An 18280-nucleotide genomic window follows, 5' to 3' on the forward strand; every position below is an offset into this window, starting at 1 on the left:
GGGCAAAATAAGTAGGAGTCAGAAATGTTTGTCATTACCAAAGATGTGTTTTCGTTCGACTCATGCATATAACTAAAAAGATATGATATAAGAAATGAGAACCAACAGCAGGCGATATTTTATTTCAGGGAATGATTTTAAGTTATTCATATTTATTCAAATCATAACTAGAAAGTACCACGTTAGTAAATTACTATAAGAAGCAGCTATTATTGTGAGATAAATAATATAACAGTTCCCCCTTAGGTTATGTGACTAAGTGTTTACCTCAGATGTTTATAGTCTGATATGATTTTAAAGTTTAGGAAGTTTGGGGTTAGATATTCCAAATTCATTTAAGACGGATGAAATTTTCCTAAGTGTGATCCATGTAGATAGTTCAAAAAAAAGAAGATAGTATGCGATCGTAGAATAAGATCAGATGGTGAGGGAAGTTAGAAATAACCATATGCTTCACTTTAGTTATTCAAAGCAGAACAAGAAAATATGACGCTAGCAGGTGGTTAGTAAAAGAATAGTATGTTTTGAGCAGATACAGTGAATTAGCAATTTCAGCAGAGCTAGTAGAGGTAAGATTTGATTCACTTAGCCAGGTTAACTCTAGTGAGTGGATGACAGTTTGAATACTGAACACGTGTTAGAATCCAAAGAGTTTAAGTTAAACCAAAAGTACAGTGCCTGTGGAAAAAAAATCATCTAGCAGTAACAGTACAAACTATAGAAGAATAGCCTTTAAGAGTTATCGAAAAGAGGTTTCTCCAAGATTGACACTGTGAGAAGCGTTAAATCATTAAGATTGTGTATGATAATTGTGATTACATTAGCTTTCCGTTTATGTAAGTAATTTAGGTTTTCCTAGTAAGAAAGATTGCTCAGAAGTAAGTCGGAAAAAGAGTCGGCATTGACGTAAAGTGAAAAGAATTGCAGAAGATAAGGAAAGTTGTTCAGATCCCAACAAAAGGAAAGGATCCGCAAGTACAAGACCTTAACCTTTGGTCTAAAGAGGAGATGTGAAAATCGTCAGTAAGTCTAGTTGGAGATTTGAAACGCGCATAGTGAGCATGGGATATAAAAACTATAAAATCACGTCCAGTTATATGTCATGAGGGTAGCACCATTGCGTGAGACTCTGATATTCAGAGTACTGTTTAAAGACGTAGCTCACAACAATACTAGACGTGTTTTCAGGAAGTACCTTAAAGAGATAATCAAGTATGGGTAGTATAGCTCATGATTGAGGCAGACAAGAGTACTATGGTGAAAGAAGTTCACTGCTTAGCCAAGCTAGGAGTTCAACTTTTGGACTCCAAAGATGGTGGGGTTGTTGTGCAGAACAGGACTTGTTCCTCCTTAGTAGCCAAAGTAAAGAAGAAACAGTTTGATGATCCTTACTTGTTGCAGTTGAAAGAAGAGATTTCAAGAATAAGACGATGGATTTTGAACAAGGGGGAGATGATGGTATTTAGAGGTACCAAGATGGATTGTGTGTTCCACAAATAGATGTACTTAGAGAGAAAAGGGTCATGTTAGAAGCCCATAATTCTAGGTATTCTATTCACCCAGGTTCCCCAAAGATGTATCACGCTCAAGGAGATTTATTGGTGGAACAACATGAAAAAGTACGTCGTAGACTTTTTGACCAAGTGTCCGAATTATCAGCAAGTGAAAGTCGAGTAGCAGAAAGCCCAGTGTTTTACCACAAAATACACATATTCTTGAGTGAAGATGGTAAATATGGACTTTATAACAAGATTATCTCGCGCAATTTGAAAGCATGATTTGATTGGGTGATTGTAGATCGACTTACCAAGTCAATGCACTTTTTGCCTGTAAAGACCACAAATTCAACAGAAGATTATGCCAAGTCAATTCGAGAGCATTTGAAGACGGCTCAGAGCCACCAAAAGCCCTATTCAAGCATGCGACATGGAGACCTAGAGTTTTAAGTTGATGATTGGGTGTACTGAATATTTTACCTATGAAAGGTGTTATAAGATTCAGGAATAGGAAAGCTCAATCCCAGATACATCGAGCCTTATAGGATCCTACAAGGATCAGGAAAGTAGCTTATGAGTTAGAGTTGCCACCAGAATTGACAGTTATACACCAAGTATCTCATGTGTCATGTTATAACATTCAAGTTTCTAGTACTCAGATACCCATGTCAGTTCAGCACTCAGATACCCATGTCAGTTCAGTACTCAAATATTCGTGCCAGTTCAGTATTCATATATCCATATTAGTTCAGTATTCACGGATCCATGGCAGACTAGTATTCACGTGTATGTTTTATGTTATGTACATTATAATTCCCTGTGAGGCTTGTGATATGCTATGATAACTGGCGGATGTTTTGGAGAAATGTTGAAGGTAATCAACCTTTCCATTTAGACCTTATTTTATAATCTCCAAGTCTTTCAGTATTTAGTCAGCTCAGCTTTCACTCAATTCAGTAGTCATTCAGTTCAGTATCTCAGTAGTTCAGTAATCATGTATTCATTCAGTTTAGTATACATGTGTTCATGATAGTTCAATATTTGCACGTTTCCATCAGACCCATTTAAAGTCTATAAATAGTCGTAGTTACAGCCAGGATAATCATTCGAGGACGAATGATCCCAAAGGGGAGATAATGTAACACTCTATAAATTCGGCTTAGGTGTAGAAGTATTAAATGAGTAGTAATGTTTTATTTTAGACATTTGAAGTTCTATAGGGATGATTATGGGCGAAAATAGTTGTTTAAGAATCAAGACGGAGAATGAGGTACATAATATTCGATAAAATCGACTAAGTTTACAAAAGGTCTGTCTTCCAGAAGGATTTCATGAAAATTTGTTGAGAATTTGGGAAAACTTAAAATATGAAAGTTGCACCCTTTGAAATAGCTTTCCTACGATATATTGTGAATCCCGAACGGATCTCTGTGCAAAACTTTATGAGCGTTTTACTGAACAATGCGTAGTATACGCGGCCAGGTGCGCGCCCGAATGGTCTCATGCGCTGTCGCGCACTTGTGGCAATGCTACTGCCCTTGCTGCGCGTTTGAGCCTTCACTACGCGGGAGCGCACCCGAAGGGTCATTTTAAAATCCCTACTTCGTCCCCCACAACCCAAAACACAAAAACTTGCTCTAGAAAGAGAAGCTCTCAAGAACCTAACCTCCCCAAGGTCCCTCACCATCCAAGGTAAGTTCTATTGATGATTCTGAGTTAGTTTCAATTATCCAGCACCTTATTAATATGGGTAAACCCTTCAAATTATTAGATATTTGATCGAGACATCATTGTTGAGAAAAGAAACCCTAGAACTCGAATTCAAGAGGATTGAACGTCAAAAGGTAATATCTTTATCCTCTAATTGATTATAGCATTGGATTAATGATTATAGACTCTAAGTTAATGAGATATGAGTTGATGGATTTGATAAAAAATCATAAATGATTATAGGTTTGGGTTGTTGATTATTGATTATTGATTAAGGGTGTTGTTTATCTTATGGATGATGAAGAATGGCATTGATTATAGCAAGTTGAGATTTTAGAATTTTCTAGGAGTAAGAGAATGGGATGTTGGGTGTAGAAACACCATTAATGAGGGATATGAAGCTTTATACTCACCAAGTGTTTGATAAAATGCCTAAGTGACCAAAACATGAGTATTATTGCTAATATGGATTCCCTTTGACTTGTATTGATATAGATTAAAGTTGGAAGGGTTGGCAAATATTGTATTACGCTCAAGAGAAGGAAGTTAAGGTATGTGAGGCTAGCTCTCTATGTTTGGGAATGTTAATGATTCTCCCTACACTACGTTTCTTTTACGACGTTACTAATATCCTCAGAAATATAGTTAAGCATAGTTCCTTGAGTAGTTGCAGAACTTCTATTCTCTAGCTTCGTAACTCGTTCATGACTTTTATTCTGCACATTGTGAGCTCAGTGCATAATCAATATAGACTTGGGTTTGATACACATGAGTCTCACTCTAGATTTCTTAGCGTGTAATAAATAGTGGAAGCTTTAGTTCTCATAATTAGTTCATGAATACATGTCTCAGTCTAGTCCTATTCAGTATTCCAGTATCATGTAACTCAATATGATTCAGTATTTCAGCATCACATATTGCAGTATGATTCTTAGTTCCTGAATTAAAATCCCTGAATGTTGAACACATGTATTTGGGCCTGAGGCCGTAGTTTATGCTTTTATGCATGTTTGGGCCCGAGGCCCTAGTTTATGCTTTATGCATATTTGGGCCCGAGGCCGTAGTTTATACTTTATGCATTTTTGGGCTTAAGGCCATAGTTATGTATACGTATATTTTGGCCTGAGGCTGTAACTTGTGCACATATATATTGGGCCCGAGGCCATAGTTTATTCAGATAAACAGGTGGTTCATCATTCAGAAGAGGGAGTATTCATATCCTTAGTTCCTTTGTTCAATTCAGTTATCATTTCAACTATCAGTTATCAGTTATCATTTCAGTTTCAGTTTCAACAGTTATCATTTCAGTTTCAGTTATCAGTTCTCAGTTTCAGTTTCAGCATTTATAGTTCTTTCTTTCAGTTGCTTTACATACTAGTGCAATTCAAATGCACTAATATCCCTTTTGCCCGAGGCCAGCATCGTGATGATTTACAGGTTTACTATTTAGAGTTCTTGGATCCTCGTACCAGCTATTCGGTGAGTCCTAGTTCTTTCGGGGCATTACCATTACTTTACAGTCTTTCAGTATTTACAGACAATCAGTATTTTCAGTACTTCATTAGAGGCTTCATAGACTAGAGTAATAGTTAGACAGAGTAGCATTCTTTTCAGGTTAAGCAATGTTGACTACAAATATGTTTCAGACTTATATTAATGTTTCCGAACTTTGATTTATACCATTCACACTTTCAGTATATCAGTATGTATTAGTTATTCCGCATTCAGTATGTTATGATAACGCATGTTGATTCAACCAGCCATTTGATTTTCTCGATTACATATAGTCAGGTACCGGGTGCCGTGTTACGTCTAGGGTCAGGTTCGGGGCGTGACAATTGCACATGTACTTGTGGAGAATATCAGTCTGGGTCACTAAGCGTGAAAGGATTACTAGACCATGCATGCATTCATGCACAGTGGCGGATCGAGGATTTGATATATTTTGATACGTTTAATTTATTATTTAAACAATAAGTAATAATACTAGATACCTAATATTATGTTTTGGATAATTATATTGATTAAAAAAGGTATAATATATATTTTTATTTTACAAATATATTAATTAAATAATAATAAAAATAATTTATATTATTTGATAATAAATACTTAAATTTATTTCTCTGTTTTAAATAATCGTGCTTTCTTGATGTTCTTCAACGCCGATACTAGCTCCGATATGCTAACATTGAAATTGTACTCGGACGGCATGTGATAGGTGGAATCTCGAAAACTCGATACCTCTTTATCTTACAATGACATGCTATTCCGGCTGCAGTCAGTCTTCTATCGGGTGCGAACCTATCCACTGATAAGAACCCTTTATCGCGTCCTTCGGCCATTTCGTAGGGAAAAAACCGGCCCTTAGAAGATCGCTGATCTGCGTTAAAATCATCCTTTAACTTATCCCCATTCTTTTCTCGATCCCGACCCTTAGTTGATGCCGGGAACTCGAGCTAATCATCTTTTTCTTATCTTTGATTCGTAACGGTTATGGACATCTGTCCATGTAGTTGTCTGGTACTCGAGCAGGCTTTCTTTGAGTTTTTAGGAGGCGTCCGAGCTCCTCGGGTTCAACCCTTTAGTAAACGCCTCAGCTGCCCATTTATCTGGCACGACCGGTAGCAGCATCCTTTCTTTCTAGAACCTGGTCACGAACTCACGCAGTAACTCGAATTCTTCTTGCAAAATCCTGAATATGTCCGCCTTCCGAGCCTGGACCTTCCTGGCCCCGACATGGGCCTTGATGAAAGAGTCTGCGAGCATCCAAAGGAATCTATTGAGTGTTCAGGTAAGAGTGTACCTTATCAAGGCCCCCTTCGTGAGGGTTTCTCCGAACTTCTTTAGCAGGACCGACTCAATCTTGTGTGGAGCCAAGTCATTTCTTTTCACCACCGTTATATAGGTGGTAATGTGTTCCTCAGGGTCCGAAGTTTAATCATATTTTGGTTCATCTGGCATTTTGAACCACTTCAGAATTAACTCTGGTGTTGCGCTCGGTTTGAACGACAACTGGGTGTATTTGTGCGTCCGAAATTTGGTCCATTCGAGCATTTATTTCCTTCATAAATCATATGAGCTCGATTTTGAAAAAATCATTACTATCATTGTTACTAGATCCGATGTCGACCCCCTCCCCCCCCCCCCCGGCCCCATCGAAGTCGACCTCACCTCTCGGGGTTGCTATCAACCCTTTGCGCTATTTGATTTGCGGGAGCACCGGGAAGAACCGGGCCTCTTCCATTCGCATTGTTGAATGAACCCAATAACACTTGCCCTAATTCTATCATGGTCTGGTCTTGCCGTTAGAGATGGCTCATGATGGCTTTTTGCTGTTCTCCCAAAATCCTCATCGTTTTCGCAACATGCTCATCCTCCGCATCATCACGAGTCGGCTCCCGTACGTGTCGGGGATATCCCCTGCCATGAACCGACATTGCTACGTCCTCCTCGTTGAGGGTGTCACTGATCAAATCCTCGTGTTGGGGCAGGTTCTCTTATGCCTCAATGTTGTGTGCGATGTTGACATCGTTTGCTGCCATCTTTTACGATTTTTGCGAAGAAACAAAGAATCAAACAAATTAGTATTATATGCAAGGATCAACTCAATTATGCAACTGTCTAAGCCTCACGGAGGGCGCCAAACTGTTTACCCGTAAAATGATATAGTTAAATTTATAGCGTGGTATATAAACAAACGAATCGATTTGATCCAAAATGATAAATAAATTAAATAAAATGCAAGACTTAGCGTTGAAATCGAGATAAAATAACAGACAACTTGATTCCGGGAGCAAGGCTCCTTAGGTATAGCTATACCTAGGGAGCAAGGTCCTAGGATCAAGCTCCTCTTAAATGACAATAATGGGGGGCCATTGATGAATATGTAACGACATGTTATGAATGTCAAAATTCTCTGTAACGGATGTGTATTTAATACTGAGGAATATTGTTCATTGAAAGTCATCTAGTGGCAAATATTTGTCTGCCCTCGTTGATAATGTTCCCTTCGGGGTCTACCCGATGCCAACCGAAGTTGTTGTGCTCTGTCTTGATTTTTACTCGCTTCGTCTTTCGTATATCCCCGGTTTCACGTGTCGCTCTATCATTCGAGTATTTAATATGAACCGATTTTACCCTGACTATCAAGCCAACGATATAGCTGCAATTTCACAAAATTACAGAAAGAAAGTTATAAGGATTCAATTCAAATTATATAAATGGACACTTATTTTGGACCAAAATAAAAAGGCAAATCGGTCGAGTATTGATTATTCATAATTTGATAAATTCCTTTTCTCCTTATAGTTGACTATTGATATTCCCCAAAGTGTACAACTAATTTATTGCAGAATTTCCGAGACCTTTTGCCTTTCAGTTCTCCAAAAGGAAATAATGGCAAGAGAAAGGGACCGTCAACATCTTATCTACTTTTACACTTAATTCAAGAACATTCATTAATCCATCAGTTTAATTTGCATGCGACCTCTATAGTCTGTCTTTATAAATTACGCTTCTTTGTCAAAAGTAAAATGCAACTCCTTTTATTAGTACTCTACAGAACCCCAACTACTGTTGTTGGGGTTCCTCTGAAAGCACTACAAAGAACACAAACAAAAGAAAAGCTGGGGAAAATGTGGAGCAGTTGTCTGCTGCTGCCACAGATTCACCAGAAGAAGTGATAAAAAAGCTAGCCTTAGTAGCAGGTGTAGCTTTACTAGGATGGGGTTTGAGCAAGCTAATCGATGGAGATTCGAACGAACGAGCCAATAACAAGAAAATGATGAAAGCTCCAGGGAGGAATTATTACATTTACAGGGATGACTTTGAGCGTGATCCTCCTGGCTATTTCCGCAACCTTCGTCGTGATTAAGTTACCATTCAAAAGAGAGCTAATTAAGATTGTTATGGAAATTAAAATGGAGTGTTGTTTTAATTTCATAGTTTGTGTTTACTTTAAATTGGTTGCTTGCCTGTCATGACCCTGTCTTGTTTCGTATTTAACTATTTGGTAATCACTATGTGCTGTTGTTAGGACAATCTTTCTAGTCTATATTTTTCGTGCAACGATCTTCATCTTTTAAGTGTTGTCTTAATTCTTTGCATTTCCTATCATGTTTTCTGTTTTGATTTACTTCAAACTTTCTCCGTTGTTGTATTTGTTATGCTTCCTGTATAAGTTGACTGGCTGATCTGTGTCTGTCTCTGTGTGTTTGGTTGGGTTAAGATGCACAGATCCCACTTACAAGGCAACTAACTCTCTTACTCCATCCGTCTCATATTATATGTCGTGTTTCTCTTTTACACGTCTCTTAAAAAATAATATTAATCAGGAAAGAAATTGGACTATTCTACTCTTTTTTATTCTATTATCTCCACTTTCAAGAACAATTATTACTAAGCGTAAAAAAGAAAAAAAATAATTAATTTCCTCTTGAACTTTTAAAATGACGAATAATTTGAGACAACTATTTTTAGTAACTACGACTGTTAATATGAGACGGAGGGAGTAATTACTAGTGCTTCCGGTTTTTTTTCTTTAGGAATATTTTGAATTTCGACTCAATGAACTAAGACATACTTAAATATACCATTAATCAAAAAGGTTCTACAAATTTGACAGAATAGTCAGTATGCAACTACACAAGGTAACAATAAAGGGTAAACACATTAAACATGTCAAATAATACATTCAGATTTTTATTTGCAGGCTTAATTAATTTTTTATAAAAATAATATTTACGCTATCAGATAATTTAAATAATAATTATAGCTAGCCGTCCATCAAACCTAGGATCAATACAAAAGTGGAAACATCAGAATAATCAAGTTCCTGTTTGTCTTTACATAGAGAAAGAGACCCTTAAATCTTGTGCAGAATGACTTTGACTCCATGCTCAGGGCGAAGCATAAAAAGCTGAACAGGAGAGTGAACATAACTTGGTGAAACTGTAAACATATAACGCTGTAGAATCATCGAAAGAGTAACTTTTGCTTCAATCATGGCAAAGTTCAATCCTAAACAAGTTCGAGGTCCATAACCAAATGGCAAGAATGCAACTGGATTGTTGTTTGTAGCTTTAACAACTCCTTCAGCAAATCTTTCTGGTTTGAAAATATGAACATCTTCTCCCCATATTTTAGGATCATGTTGAACTGCTAATGGTGATATGTAAAGTTGCATTTGAGGTGGTAAAGTTAGCTTCCCTAGCTGTACTTTCTTGTTAACTTTCCTTTTGGTGAATGGCACTGGTGGATACAATCTTAGAGATTCTTCAACAATCATGTTCATCTACAATGATAAAAAACAAGTAAAAATACTGCTTAGAGTCTTGGAGCAACGGTTAAGTTGTCTCCGTTTGATCTATAGGTTACGGGTTCAAGCCGTGAAATCAGCCATTGATGCTTGCATCAGGATAGGGCTGCCTATATCACACTCTCTTGGGATGCGACTCGTCCCTGGACTCTACGTGAATGCGAGATGGTTTGTGCACCGAGCTGCCCTTGGAGACTATTTAGCATAAAAGTAATTGAGAAATATTAAGCGATAGAAAAATACTTTTAAATGTTAATGTATCAGGTTATAAGTGCTGATAGTTAAGCTATTATTTTGGGTTAAAATGACTAAGTTGCCTTTTAATTAATTATAAACATATAAAATAAAAGGTTTCATTATAAAAGATGTTAGGAATAGAATAGTAAAACTCTTGGTCAAACAAAATATTTATAAGCCGAAAAATCATAAGTTAGGAATGACCAACATGCGACTTTAGATATATGGATGCAATAAAAGGACAGTCTGGTGCACTAAGCTCTCACTATGTGCGAATTACAGGGAAGGGCCGGACCACAAGGGTCTATTGTATGCATCCTTACCTTGCATTTCTGCAAGAGGATGTTTCAACGGCTCGAACCCCGTTACCTCTTGGTCACATGACAACAACTTTACGAGTTACGTCAAAACTGATCCCCTTAGATATATGCATGCAATATTCAGGAAAAGTGATTAAAATCCTCAATGCTTACTATTTTCAGTCTTGATAGGCCATCTGCAGTAGGAACTTTTTGGCCAAATGATTCAAGAACTTCTTTTCTTGCTTTTTCTTGCCAATTCTTGTTTGTAGCTAACAAGAGGATTGTCCATCCAAGTAAAGAAGTTGTTGTTTCGTGACCAGCTAAATAAATTGTCTTGCATTCATCAACTATTTCTTCTACTGATATTCTGTAATCTTCTTGATAAGCCTCTAAAAGTTTTCCAAGGAAATCACTTCCGAAATTATGTTCTTCCCCAATCTTTTCCTCTTCTCTTTTCTTTATTATTCGAGTAATGCTGTCGCGAATGCCCTGCTCCAGTTTTTCTGACTCTATTTCATCTCTGCTTTTCCAAATTTGACTACACAAAAATGTAACAATTAAGTTGATTAATGAGTTAAATTCTTCCATGGTCATCCAACTTTCATTTTATTGTACTAAAGACATAAAACTAATTTTTGTAATTAAAAAGATAACTCAACTATGCCTATATATCATAGAAAATACAAAACCGAAAAATGTTAGATCTGGTGTAGGAGAAAACAAGCAGGATGCCACATGTATTGAATTTTAATTACTATTTACAATCATATCAGCAACTCACCTTACATAATATCCATAATATTATGCAAGGGAAGTTGCTGAAGTCGAAGCCTACTTATTGTATTTCCATGGCTCTATTTGGCATTTTTTGTTTTGGCCTTTATTATTTTTTCTAAGATATATAGGTAAAGTTAATTTATTTTTCTGTTATAAAAATTAGTTTTATAACTTTGTGTATTAAATTAAAAGCTGAATAAACATCCATGAAATTAACTCATCTCTACTCTTAATTTGAGCTTTTTAAATTATTCTTCAGTTTTGATTCAAGAAACAGAGTTAACTCTATGTAGATCTTGTGAAGGTACTTACCTGATGCCAGGAAATTTAATTTTGAGAGCATCTTTGGAAACTAGCAAAGCTAACTTCATCAGCATCTGAAATATATTCTTTCCTTCTAAGTAACTACTTCCAAATGCAGTCCTGGAAATTATTTCTGATGTTAATATCCTAAATTCTTCAAACACTTCAATTTCTTTTTCTTCATATATTTTCCACTTTTCCAGCATTGTCTCACAACTCATAATCATCATTGGAACCATACTCTGCATTTACAAACATCATTAACAAAATTAGCACTAGTTGAAACAGAGAACTTGGCATGTAATATATTTCAAGAATTGCACAAGAAATTTACTTTTAGGCTTTCTCCATGAAAAACATGGTTGGCTAGTTTCCTCATTTTTGTCCATTTTTCGCCTTTAGATGACGAAACCCCATCTCCTAAAAGCTTCTTGGAATAGCCCTCAAGATCTATTTTGGGAAAGTTGTTGTTTCTATTACTCAGTATTTCTTTGAGAAGTTCTGGTTCAGTAACTACTAGTTCAGGTTGCAGTCCATACCAATAGAGAAAACTTTCTCCTATTAGGTGACAATAGAAACAGAAAAATATAATCAGTAGTTTATATAACCATGTAAAAAGTACATTGAAATGAAATTATGTAACATTTATATTACCATAGAGATTTTTCCAAGAAAATACATGAGGTAGAATTCTTGGAAATATGTCATGTGACAAGTGATCCATGGATTTGCTAATTGAGTCTTTTTTCATTTCCACAATCTCTTTGGTATTTCCATATAGGAACTTGTAAGGAGGACCTTGGATTCCTTGTGATCTCATCAGAAATTGTACGCGAATCGGACTCCACCATAGCTTCTTAAAGATCCAAAACAGGATAATTAACAAAGAAATGAAAAGAAAACTCGAGAGAATGATTATCATCATATGATGAATGGTGTTTGCGATTTTTCTGAATACAGATATCGAATAATGGACTTGAGAATTTTTGGTTTTCTAGTGTACTCTACTAAGGTTGAGAATATTAGCTTGAATTAGAAGACAAATAAATTCAGATACTGGCTTTGGCTTTATCAATAGCATTTCAAATTTGGATTAAATCTCTGAATCGTACGTTAGCTATTGTAATATCTAACATCACCATATTCTTGTTTTGCTGTTGACAAAGATTTGAGATGAATAGATGGTGTGGTCCATGGAAATTTAGGTGTCAGCAATGACAACAATGCATTAATTCATGCCAAAATGCAGTACAATAATTCCATATATAAAAAAGAGGTTGAAAGTGAGAAGTCTCAAGACAATTAGATATAATGATCTCTCTTTTTCTCAGTACATGCACAATATTATTTTAACTTAAATAGATTTTCAAGATTATTTTATGTACTATAGTATATGATTATTTATCGTTAAGTCGCTATATGTGTTTTTGATGATTCCTTGGGCCATTTGAAGTGTAAGTTTGGTGCAAAATAAAAATAAAAACTTGAGCATGTCCTCTCAATCAAGCCTGAAAGTAGAAGGCCAAAACTTTGGAGATTTCCTGTAATTACAAGCTACCGATACTTGCATCAGGTAGGCTTCCTATATCACGTCCCCATGGGGTGCGCCCCTTCTCTAACCCCTACGTGAATGCGCAATACTTTGTGTGCAGGTTTTTTTTTTTTTTTTTTTTTTTTACGCGCTAGTGCTTTATAATTGAGATATACATCAGTTACCTTGGTGCTAAAGCTAAATAATCTTCAGACTTAAAAGCATCCTGAAAAAACTACAAGCTAAACTTCATTCCAGTTATAATAATAAACGAACAAACAAACGAACAAAAGGGGAAAAGATTGAAGGGCCAACTCTTATTACAATCAAGATTTGTAATATTATTGTAAAGAGGGAGTTCATAATCAGGACAACATAGCTTGGACCACATGATTATTGTGTGTACCTTTTTTCATTAGAATACGATCCAAAAAATTGCTGATGACTGTGTGAGGGAGACATCATGATAGACAATCACTAATACAACAACAACAACAATAACGACCCAGTAAAATCTCACAAGTGGGTCCGGGGAGGGTAGTGTGTATGCAGACCTTACCCCTACCCCGAAGGTGTAGAGAGGTTATTTCCGAAAGACCCTCGGCTCAAGAAGACGGAAAAGACAAGAAGAAAAAGAAAGGGACAATATATTAGTACCATCAAACAGAAACCAAATAAATAATAACATCATCATAAGAACTAGAAAATAATTGAAATGCAATAACAAAACCAGAAAATAAGCCGCGATGCTATGAACAACGGAAGGATAGTGTGAATACAACATTAACCACTAGCCGTCTAAAGCCAACTTTATCAAACTAGCCTCACCTCCGGACTCGATTACGTCCTAACCTACAACCCTAATGCTCGATCTCCACACCTTCCTATCAAGGGTCATGTCCTCGGAAATTTGACGCAACGCCATGCGTACTTTTTTTCTCTTATAATATTACACCATCTAATTTTCATATCTTAAAAATTGCTGATGGTATGTGAGGATTACATAATTATAAGATCGCTTTGCTTTAATATTCTTTATCTTTATCTGTATTTTATTACAAAGGTTATAAGAAAAGCTATGATAATATCAGAGGCGAATCCAGGACTTGAGCATAGCGGGGGCACCATCTTTAGTATACCAAGTACTAGCTAGCGATAAAGTTCGGTGTTCAAGTCTATAAAAACTTAATGATCATAATAACTATCATCAAAATACAAACTTCGATATTATCGAATATCATTAATTTGGTACTAATATAAAATAAGTACATCGTCCGCTCATATCAGGGTCGGGATTATGTGATTCCACGTCAAACTTATCTATAAAATGAGAGGCATTGTCTCTTAAAACTAGAACTTGATTGAAAATAATTAAACTTCGCCAAGAATACGTCATCTAAATTCACAAGAACAAGAACTTCCTAAAAATAACGATTCCAAGCAAAATAACATTTTCTTCAATCACCAAAGGATCTTTCTTCTCAATCAAAAAAGGATCCTTCCTTCTCAATCAAAGAAGGATCTTTCTTTTATTTTTGCTTTTTATGTAGACTATTTTCAATAATCTACGGCTCCAATTGATCATTCATATGTAAGCAATATGACTAAATTAATATTGAATCAATAAAAACCTTTTCTGCTTAACTAATAATATATTACATACCTGAAATATAATTTAACATTTTCTCCTCAAAGTGATGCAAGAGTCAACTGCTAATCTGAGTATAATTTACATAAATCGAAAAAGTAAATGTTTATAATATCTTTCTAGCTCTAAGAATCTTTTCGGAAAAGAAAAAGTTTGTAGCACATTATTTTACTAAAGTGATATTTTCAAAAGAAAAAAACGGACTCAAATAAAATCAAAGAAGAAGAGACTCAAAATCAGTCATCGTTGTCGACACCTAATAGGGCTATCGGATTTAGAAGAGATGCAGAGAACTGAAAAAGAATTAACTAAATTGAAGGGAGGCAGAAGAGTTTGGTACTCTATTTGTGGAGGGGGAGGCTAATAAATATTCGGATTTTTGAATGAGTCGGGGATTTGAAAAATAAAGGTTAATTAAGTTTATTATTATGTAGAAGTATCAAATTATAATTGAATTCAGAAAAGGATATAAAACTATAACTGGTTGACTACTAAGTAATTAAATAATAATTGAATTAAAAATAAAGTAAAAGTAAAATAGAATTATAAAGGTTGTAGGAGATAAGATTCGAACTTGGGACATCAAGGAAGTGAAGGCACTTTGAGTGCTTTCTTAAACCAACGCTTCTGTCTAGCTTTTGTGTTTAGTGGGCACACTTAAAATATTTAAGGGGTCCTCACTGGATATATATATAGATATAAAATATACATACTGTATTTTTGCCAGGTTAACGGGTTCCGGTGACCCCCACCTCCCAGCGTAGGTCCGCCTCTGGATAATATGAATCCAAGAATGGTACTATACCTGTTAATATTGGGTGCTTATTCAAGTACATTATGGTCCTACCTAAGATAATATGAAATCAATAATGGTACACAATTTGTTAATATTGGTATTTATGCAAGTAACATGCAGTCCTTCTCCTATTGACATTCAAATCATTAGCTTCTCTAAGCAGTCTTGCCTTTGTATAGTTGTGTCTGAATGTAGTGATATCTTGACTTATAAAAGCAATCACTAATATTTGTTGCGAATCCCGGATTTAAATTCTATTAGTTCAACTTTTAAGGTTCTTAGCATTAAGCTCATTGCATTTTTAAAATTATGGGCTTAGACCTACCATTTGTTATAGTTTTAGTAAATTTTATACGTAAATTTATGATTCGCGTCGAAAGTACTGGAACTCGTGAATTCAGAAGCTTTGTTTGCAAAACTTTTATTTATGTACATTATTTAGGGACATTGATATACCCTAAATAGATTCAAGGACAACTTTAACTCCATCCTTGGGAGTCAAAATGAAAATATCAGAAGGATAATGGACATAATTAGGCGACAGAGTGAACTTATAACGCTGCAAAATCATTGACAAGGCAATTTTTGCTTCATTTGTTGTGAAATTCAGACCAACACAAGTACGAGGTCCCAATCCGAAGGGAAAAAACGATGCTGCGTTGTTGTTTGTTGCTTTAGCCACCCCTTTTGCGAACCTCTCGGGTTTGAAAATATGAACATCTTTACCCCAGATTTGTGGATCATGGTGCAGTGCCAAAATTGGCATGAAAATTGTCATGTTAGCAGGAAGAGTCATGCTCCCTAGTCTAACTTCTCTTTCAACTTTTCTTGTCATTGTAATAACCGGAGGATACAATCTCATACATTCATTAAGTATCATGTTCATCTGCAAGAAACCAAATAGGAAACTATTGAAAATATAATTAAGTAAATAAAAGTGTGCTCTCTTTAATAGCTAAAACTTTAGAAGATGGTTATATAACTCAATTCAGTATCACAGCAGGCATCGTCTCCCATTATCAAAAAGAATTTTCATGTGCTTGGCCTATGAAAAAATATCATGTCAGCATGTGGGTGTGTGGCGAAGATATAATTAAGTAAATATTAATGTGTTCTCTCTAATGGCTTAAACGTTTAGATGAGATGGTCACACAATTCAATACAGTATCAGAGCAGGTAAAGATCTTATGTTCAAGTCCCATGGCCATCCATTATCTAAAAGAATTTCATCCGCTTGGCCACGACAAAAAACTGGCCCCACATGTTAAGGAGTGTGTCGAAAATATAATTAAGTAAATAAAAGAGTAGTCTCTCTAACAGCTTAAACTTTTAAATGAAATGATCGCACAATTTAATATGAGTGTTGCTTACTGTTCTTAGCCTTGTGATTGCATCAGAAGTTGGAGTTCTAAGGCCACAAAATTCGAACACTTCCTTTCTGGCTTTTTCTTGCCATTCTGGATGATGTGCTAAGAGAAAAACAGACCAGCCAAGTAAGCTCGTAGTTGTAAGATGTCCTGCACCATACAATGCCTTGACCTCGTCGATCATTTGATCTATTGTGATACTTTTGTTCGTGTCCGGTTCGTGCAAAAGCTTCATAAGTTGTCCTAGGTAATCAGTCCCAAAATTCTCAAACATTCCATCTTTTACCTTTTCTCTTTTCCTTACTAGCTCAAGAATGGAGCTCTTGATTCCTCTTTCAAGTTTCTCTGCTTCAATTTCATCATCTGTTCTTATTAGCATACTGCAAAATCCAAGAAACCAATAATCATGAATAAGGAGCAACGACCTGAGTAAATTCCATCAATTAGTATTATCTATTGTTTCCTATAATGCTGATTACCTGATTCCAGGAAATCTGACATTGTAAATATTTTTGACAGTTATTGCAGTTAATTTTGCCACCATCTCGAAAATATGTTTTCCTTCCATATAGCTGCTTCCAAATGCTGTCCTGGAAATTACTTCAGTTGTTAACAGTCCAAAATCCTTGAACACGTCGAAATCTTTTCCTTCGTGTTCTTTCCATTTCTCTAGCATTGTTTGAACACTTGCACTCATTTCTGGCACCATACGCTGTACATAATTTCATCCATTCATACTAAGATCATTACTTTAACATTTTTAAGACGAAATACTGATATTGTAAGGCTTACTTTCAGGCTTTCGGCGTGGAAAGTGTGGTTGGCTAGTTTTCTTACTTTTGCCCATTTTTCACCTTCATTGGTTATAAGTGCTTTCCCTAGTAGTTTTTTAGCATAGCCTTCCATGTCCATTTTTGGGTAAGAGTCTTCTTTGTTGGCCAATATTTCTTTGATAAGCTCCGGTTCAGTAACAAATAAGTATGGTTTTGAGCCATGCCAAGTGAGGAAATTCCTCCCTGTCACCAAACAAAGCAAACGCAACGAACAATTAAGAGATAAATTTAAATTCTATGCGCTATTTACACTATCAGGTCACTTATAAGGTAATTACAGGTAAACTGATAAAAGTGGTAACTTATCTGCTATCACGGGTTAAACTACAGTGCTACCGTAACAAATATTCACACTTGTGCATCAAATTTAACCTAGTTTACTTACCATACATCCTTGTCCAAGAGTAAACATGAGGCTGAATTCTTGGGAAAATGTAATGAGAAATATCCATCATAGGTTTGTCCATAGTTTGGCTTCTCATTAGTGAGATTTCTTTGGTATTCCCATGGGGAAAGCTATAAGGGGGGCCTTTGATTCCCTGAAAACTCATTCTATTTTGTATTTGAAGTGGCATCCACCATATTAAATAAAGGAGTTTAATGATTGTCCAAAGGAGATAGAGGCAGAGGGTACTGAAAAGGAAGATTAAGATAATTCCTCCTAAATCCATCTTTAGGTAGTTTAGTTATGATCTGATAATTGAGTGAAATCTATCTCTATTTAACTCTGAGATTCCATTTAAGCAAGATTTGTGACAATGATGTGTAAGGAATCTATATGTTGAAAATAAAGACAGATATATGTAGATTCTAGCTTTGTCATTACTGGAGTGATATTAGATTTATCAAAAAAGGGCCAAAACTGCCCCTAACCTATTCGTTTGGGTTTAAAAATACCATCTGTCCACCTATTTTGTAAAAACTGTCTTCATCGTTAAAAATTTGGCTCATTCATGCCCTT

General features: G+C 35.8%; 2 protein-coding genes across 2 annotated transcripts; both read right to left on the reverse strand.

Moving 5' to 3' along the window:
- Nucleotides 1-8888: 8888 nt before the first annotated feature.
- On the reverse strand, nucleotides 8889-12329 carry LOC104101427 (cytochrome P450 CYP749A22-like). The gene is made up of 5 exons (XM_009608868.4): nucleotides 11799-12329; nucleotides 11479-11702; nucleotides 11154-11386; nucleotides 10236-10602; nucleotides 8889-9501 (listed from the first exon to the last, which is right to left on the reverse strand). The coding sequence occupies exons 1-5, from the start codon at nucleotides 12067-12069 to the stop codon at nucleotides 9073-9075; spliced, it is 1524 nt and encodes a 507-aa protein (XP_009607163.1). The 5' UTR covers nucleotides 12070-12329; the 3' UTR covers nucleotides 8889-9072.
- A 3182-nt stretch (nucleotides 12330-15511) lies between these two features.
- LOC104101426 (cytochrome P450 CYP749A22-like) lies at nucleotides 15512-18022 on the reverse strand. The gene is made up of 5 exons (XM_009608867.4): nucleotides 17705-18022; nucleotides 17279-17502; nucleotides 16966-17198; nucleotides 16491-16866; nucleotides 15512-16005 (listed from the first exon to the last, which is right to left on the reverse strand). Exons 1-5 carry the CDS (start codon nucleotides 17988-17990, stop codon nucleotides 15577-15579), a joined length of 1548 nt encoding a protein of 515 aa, XP_009607162.1. The 5' UTR covers nucleotides 17991-18022; the 3' UTR covers nucleotides 15512-15576.
- Nucleotides 18023-18280: the final 258 nt, after the last annotated feature.

The sequence above is a fragment of the Nicotiana tomentosiformis genome, chromosome 10, assembly GCF_000390325.3.
Source record: "Nicotiana tomentosiformis chromosome 10, ASM39032v3, whole genome shotgun sequence".
Classification (NCBI taxonomy): Eukaryota; Viridiplantae; Streptophyta; class Magnoliopsida; order Solanales; family Solanaceae; genus Nicotiana; species Nicotiana tomentosiformis.

Bases quoted from the DNA above. Each gene is read 5' to 3' on its own strand.
- LOC104101427 (XM_009608868.4), bottom strand. From the start codon at position 12,069: ATGATGATAATCATTCTCTCGAGTTTTCTTTTCATTTCTTTGTTAATT. The intron at 11,703-11,798 runs GTAATATAAATG...GTCACCTAATAG, and splicing joins TTCTTGGAAAAATCTCTATG to GAGAAAGTTTTCTCTATTGG. The intron at 10,603-11,153 runs GTAAGTACCTTC...ATTTTTGTGTAG, and splicing joins ATTAAATTTCCTGGCATCAG to TCAAATTTGGAAAAGCAGAG.
- LOC104101426 (XM_009608867.4), bottom strand. From the start codon at position 17,990: ATGGATTTAGGAGGAATTATCTTAATCTTCCTTTTCAGTACCCTCTGC. The intron at 17,503-17,704 runs GTAAGTAAACTA...GTTTGGTGACAG, and splicing joins CTCTTGGACAAGGATGTATG to GGAGGAATTTCCTCACTTGG. The intron at 16,006-16,490 runs GTAAGCAACACT...GGTTTCTTGCAG, and splicing joins CAATCACAAGGCTAAGAACA to ATGAACATGATACTTAATGA.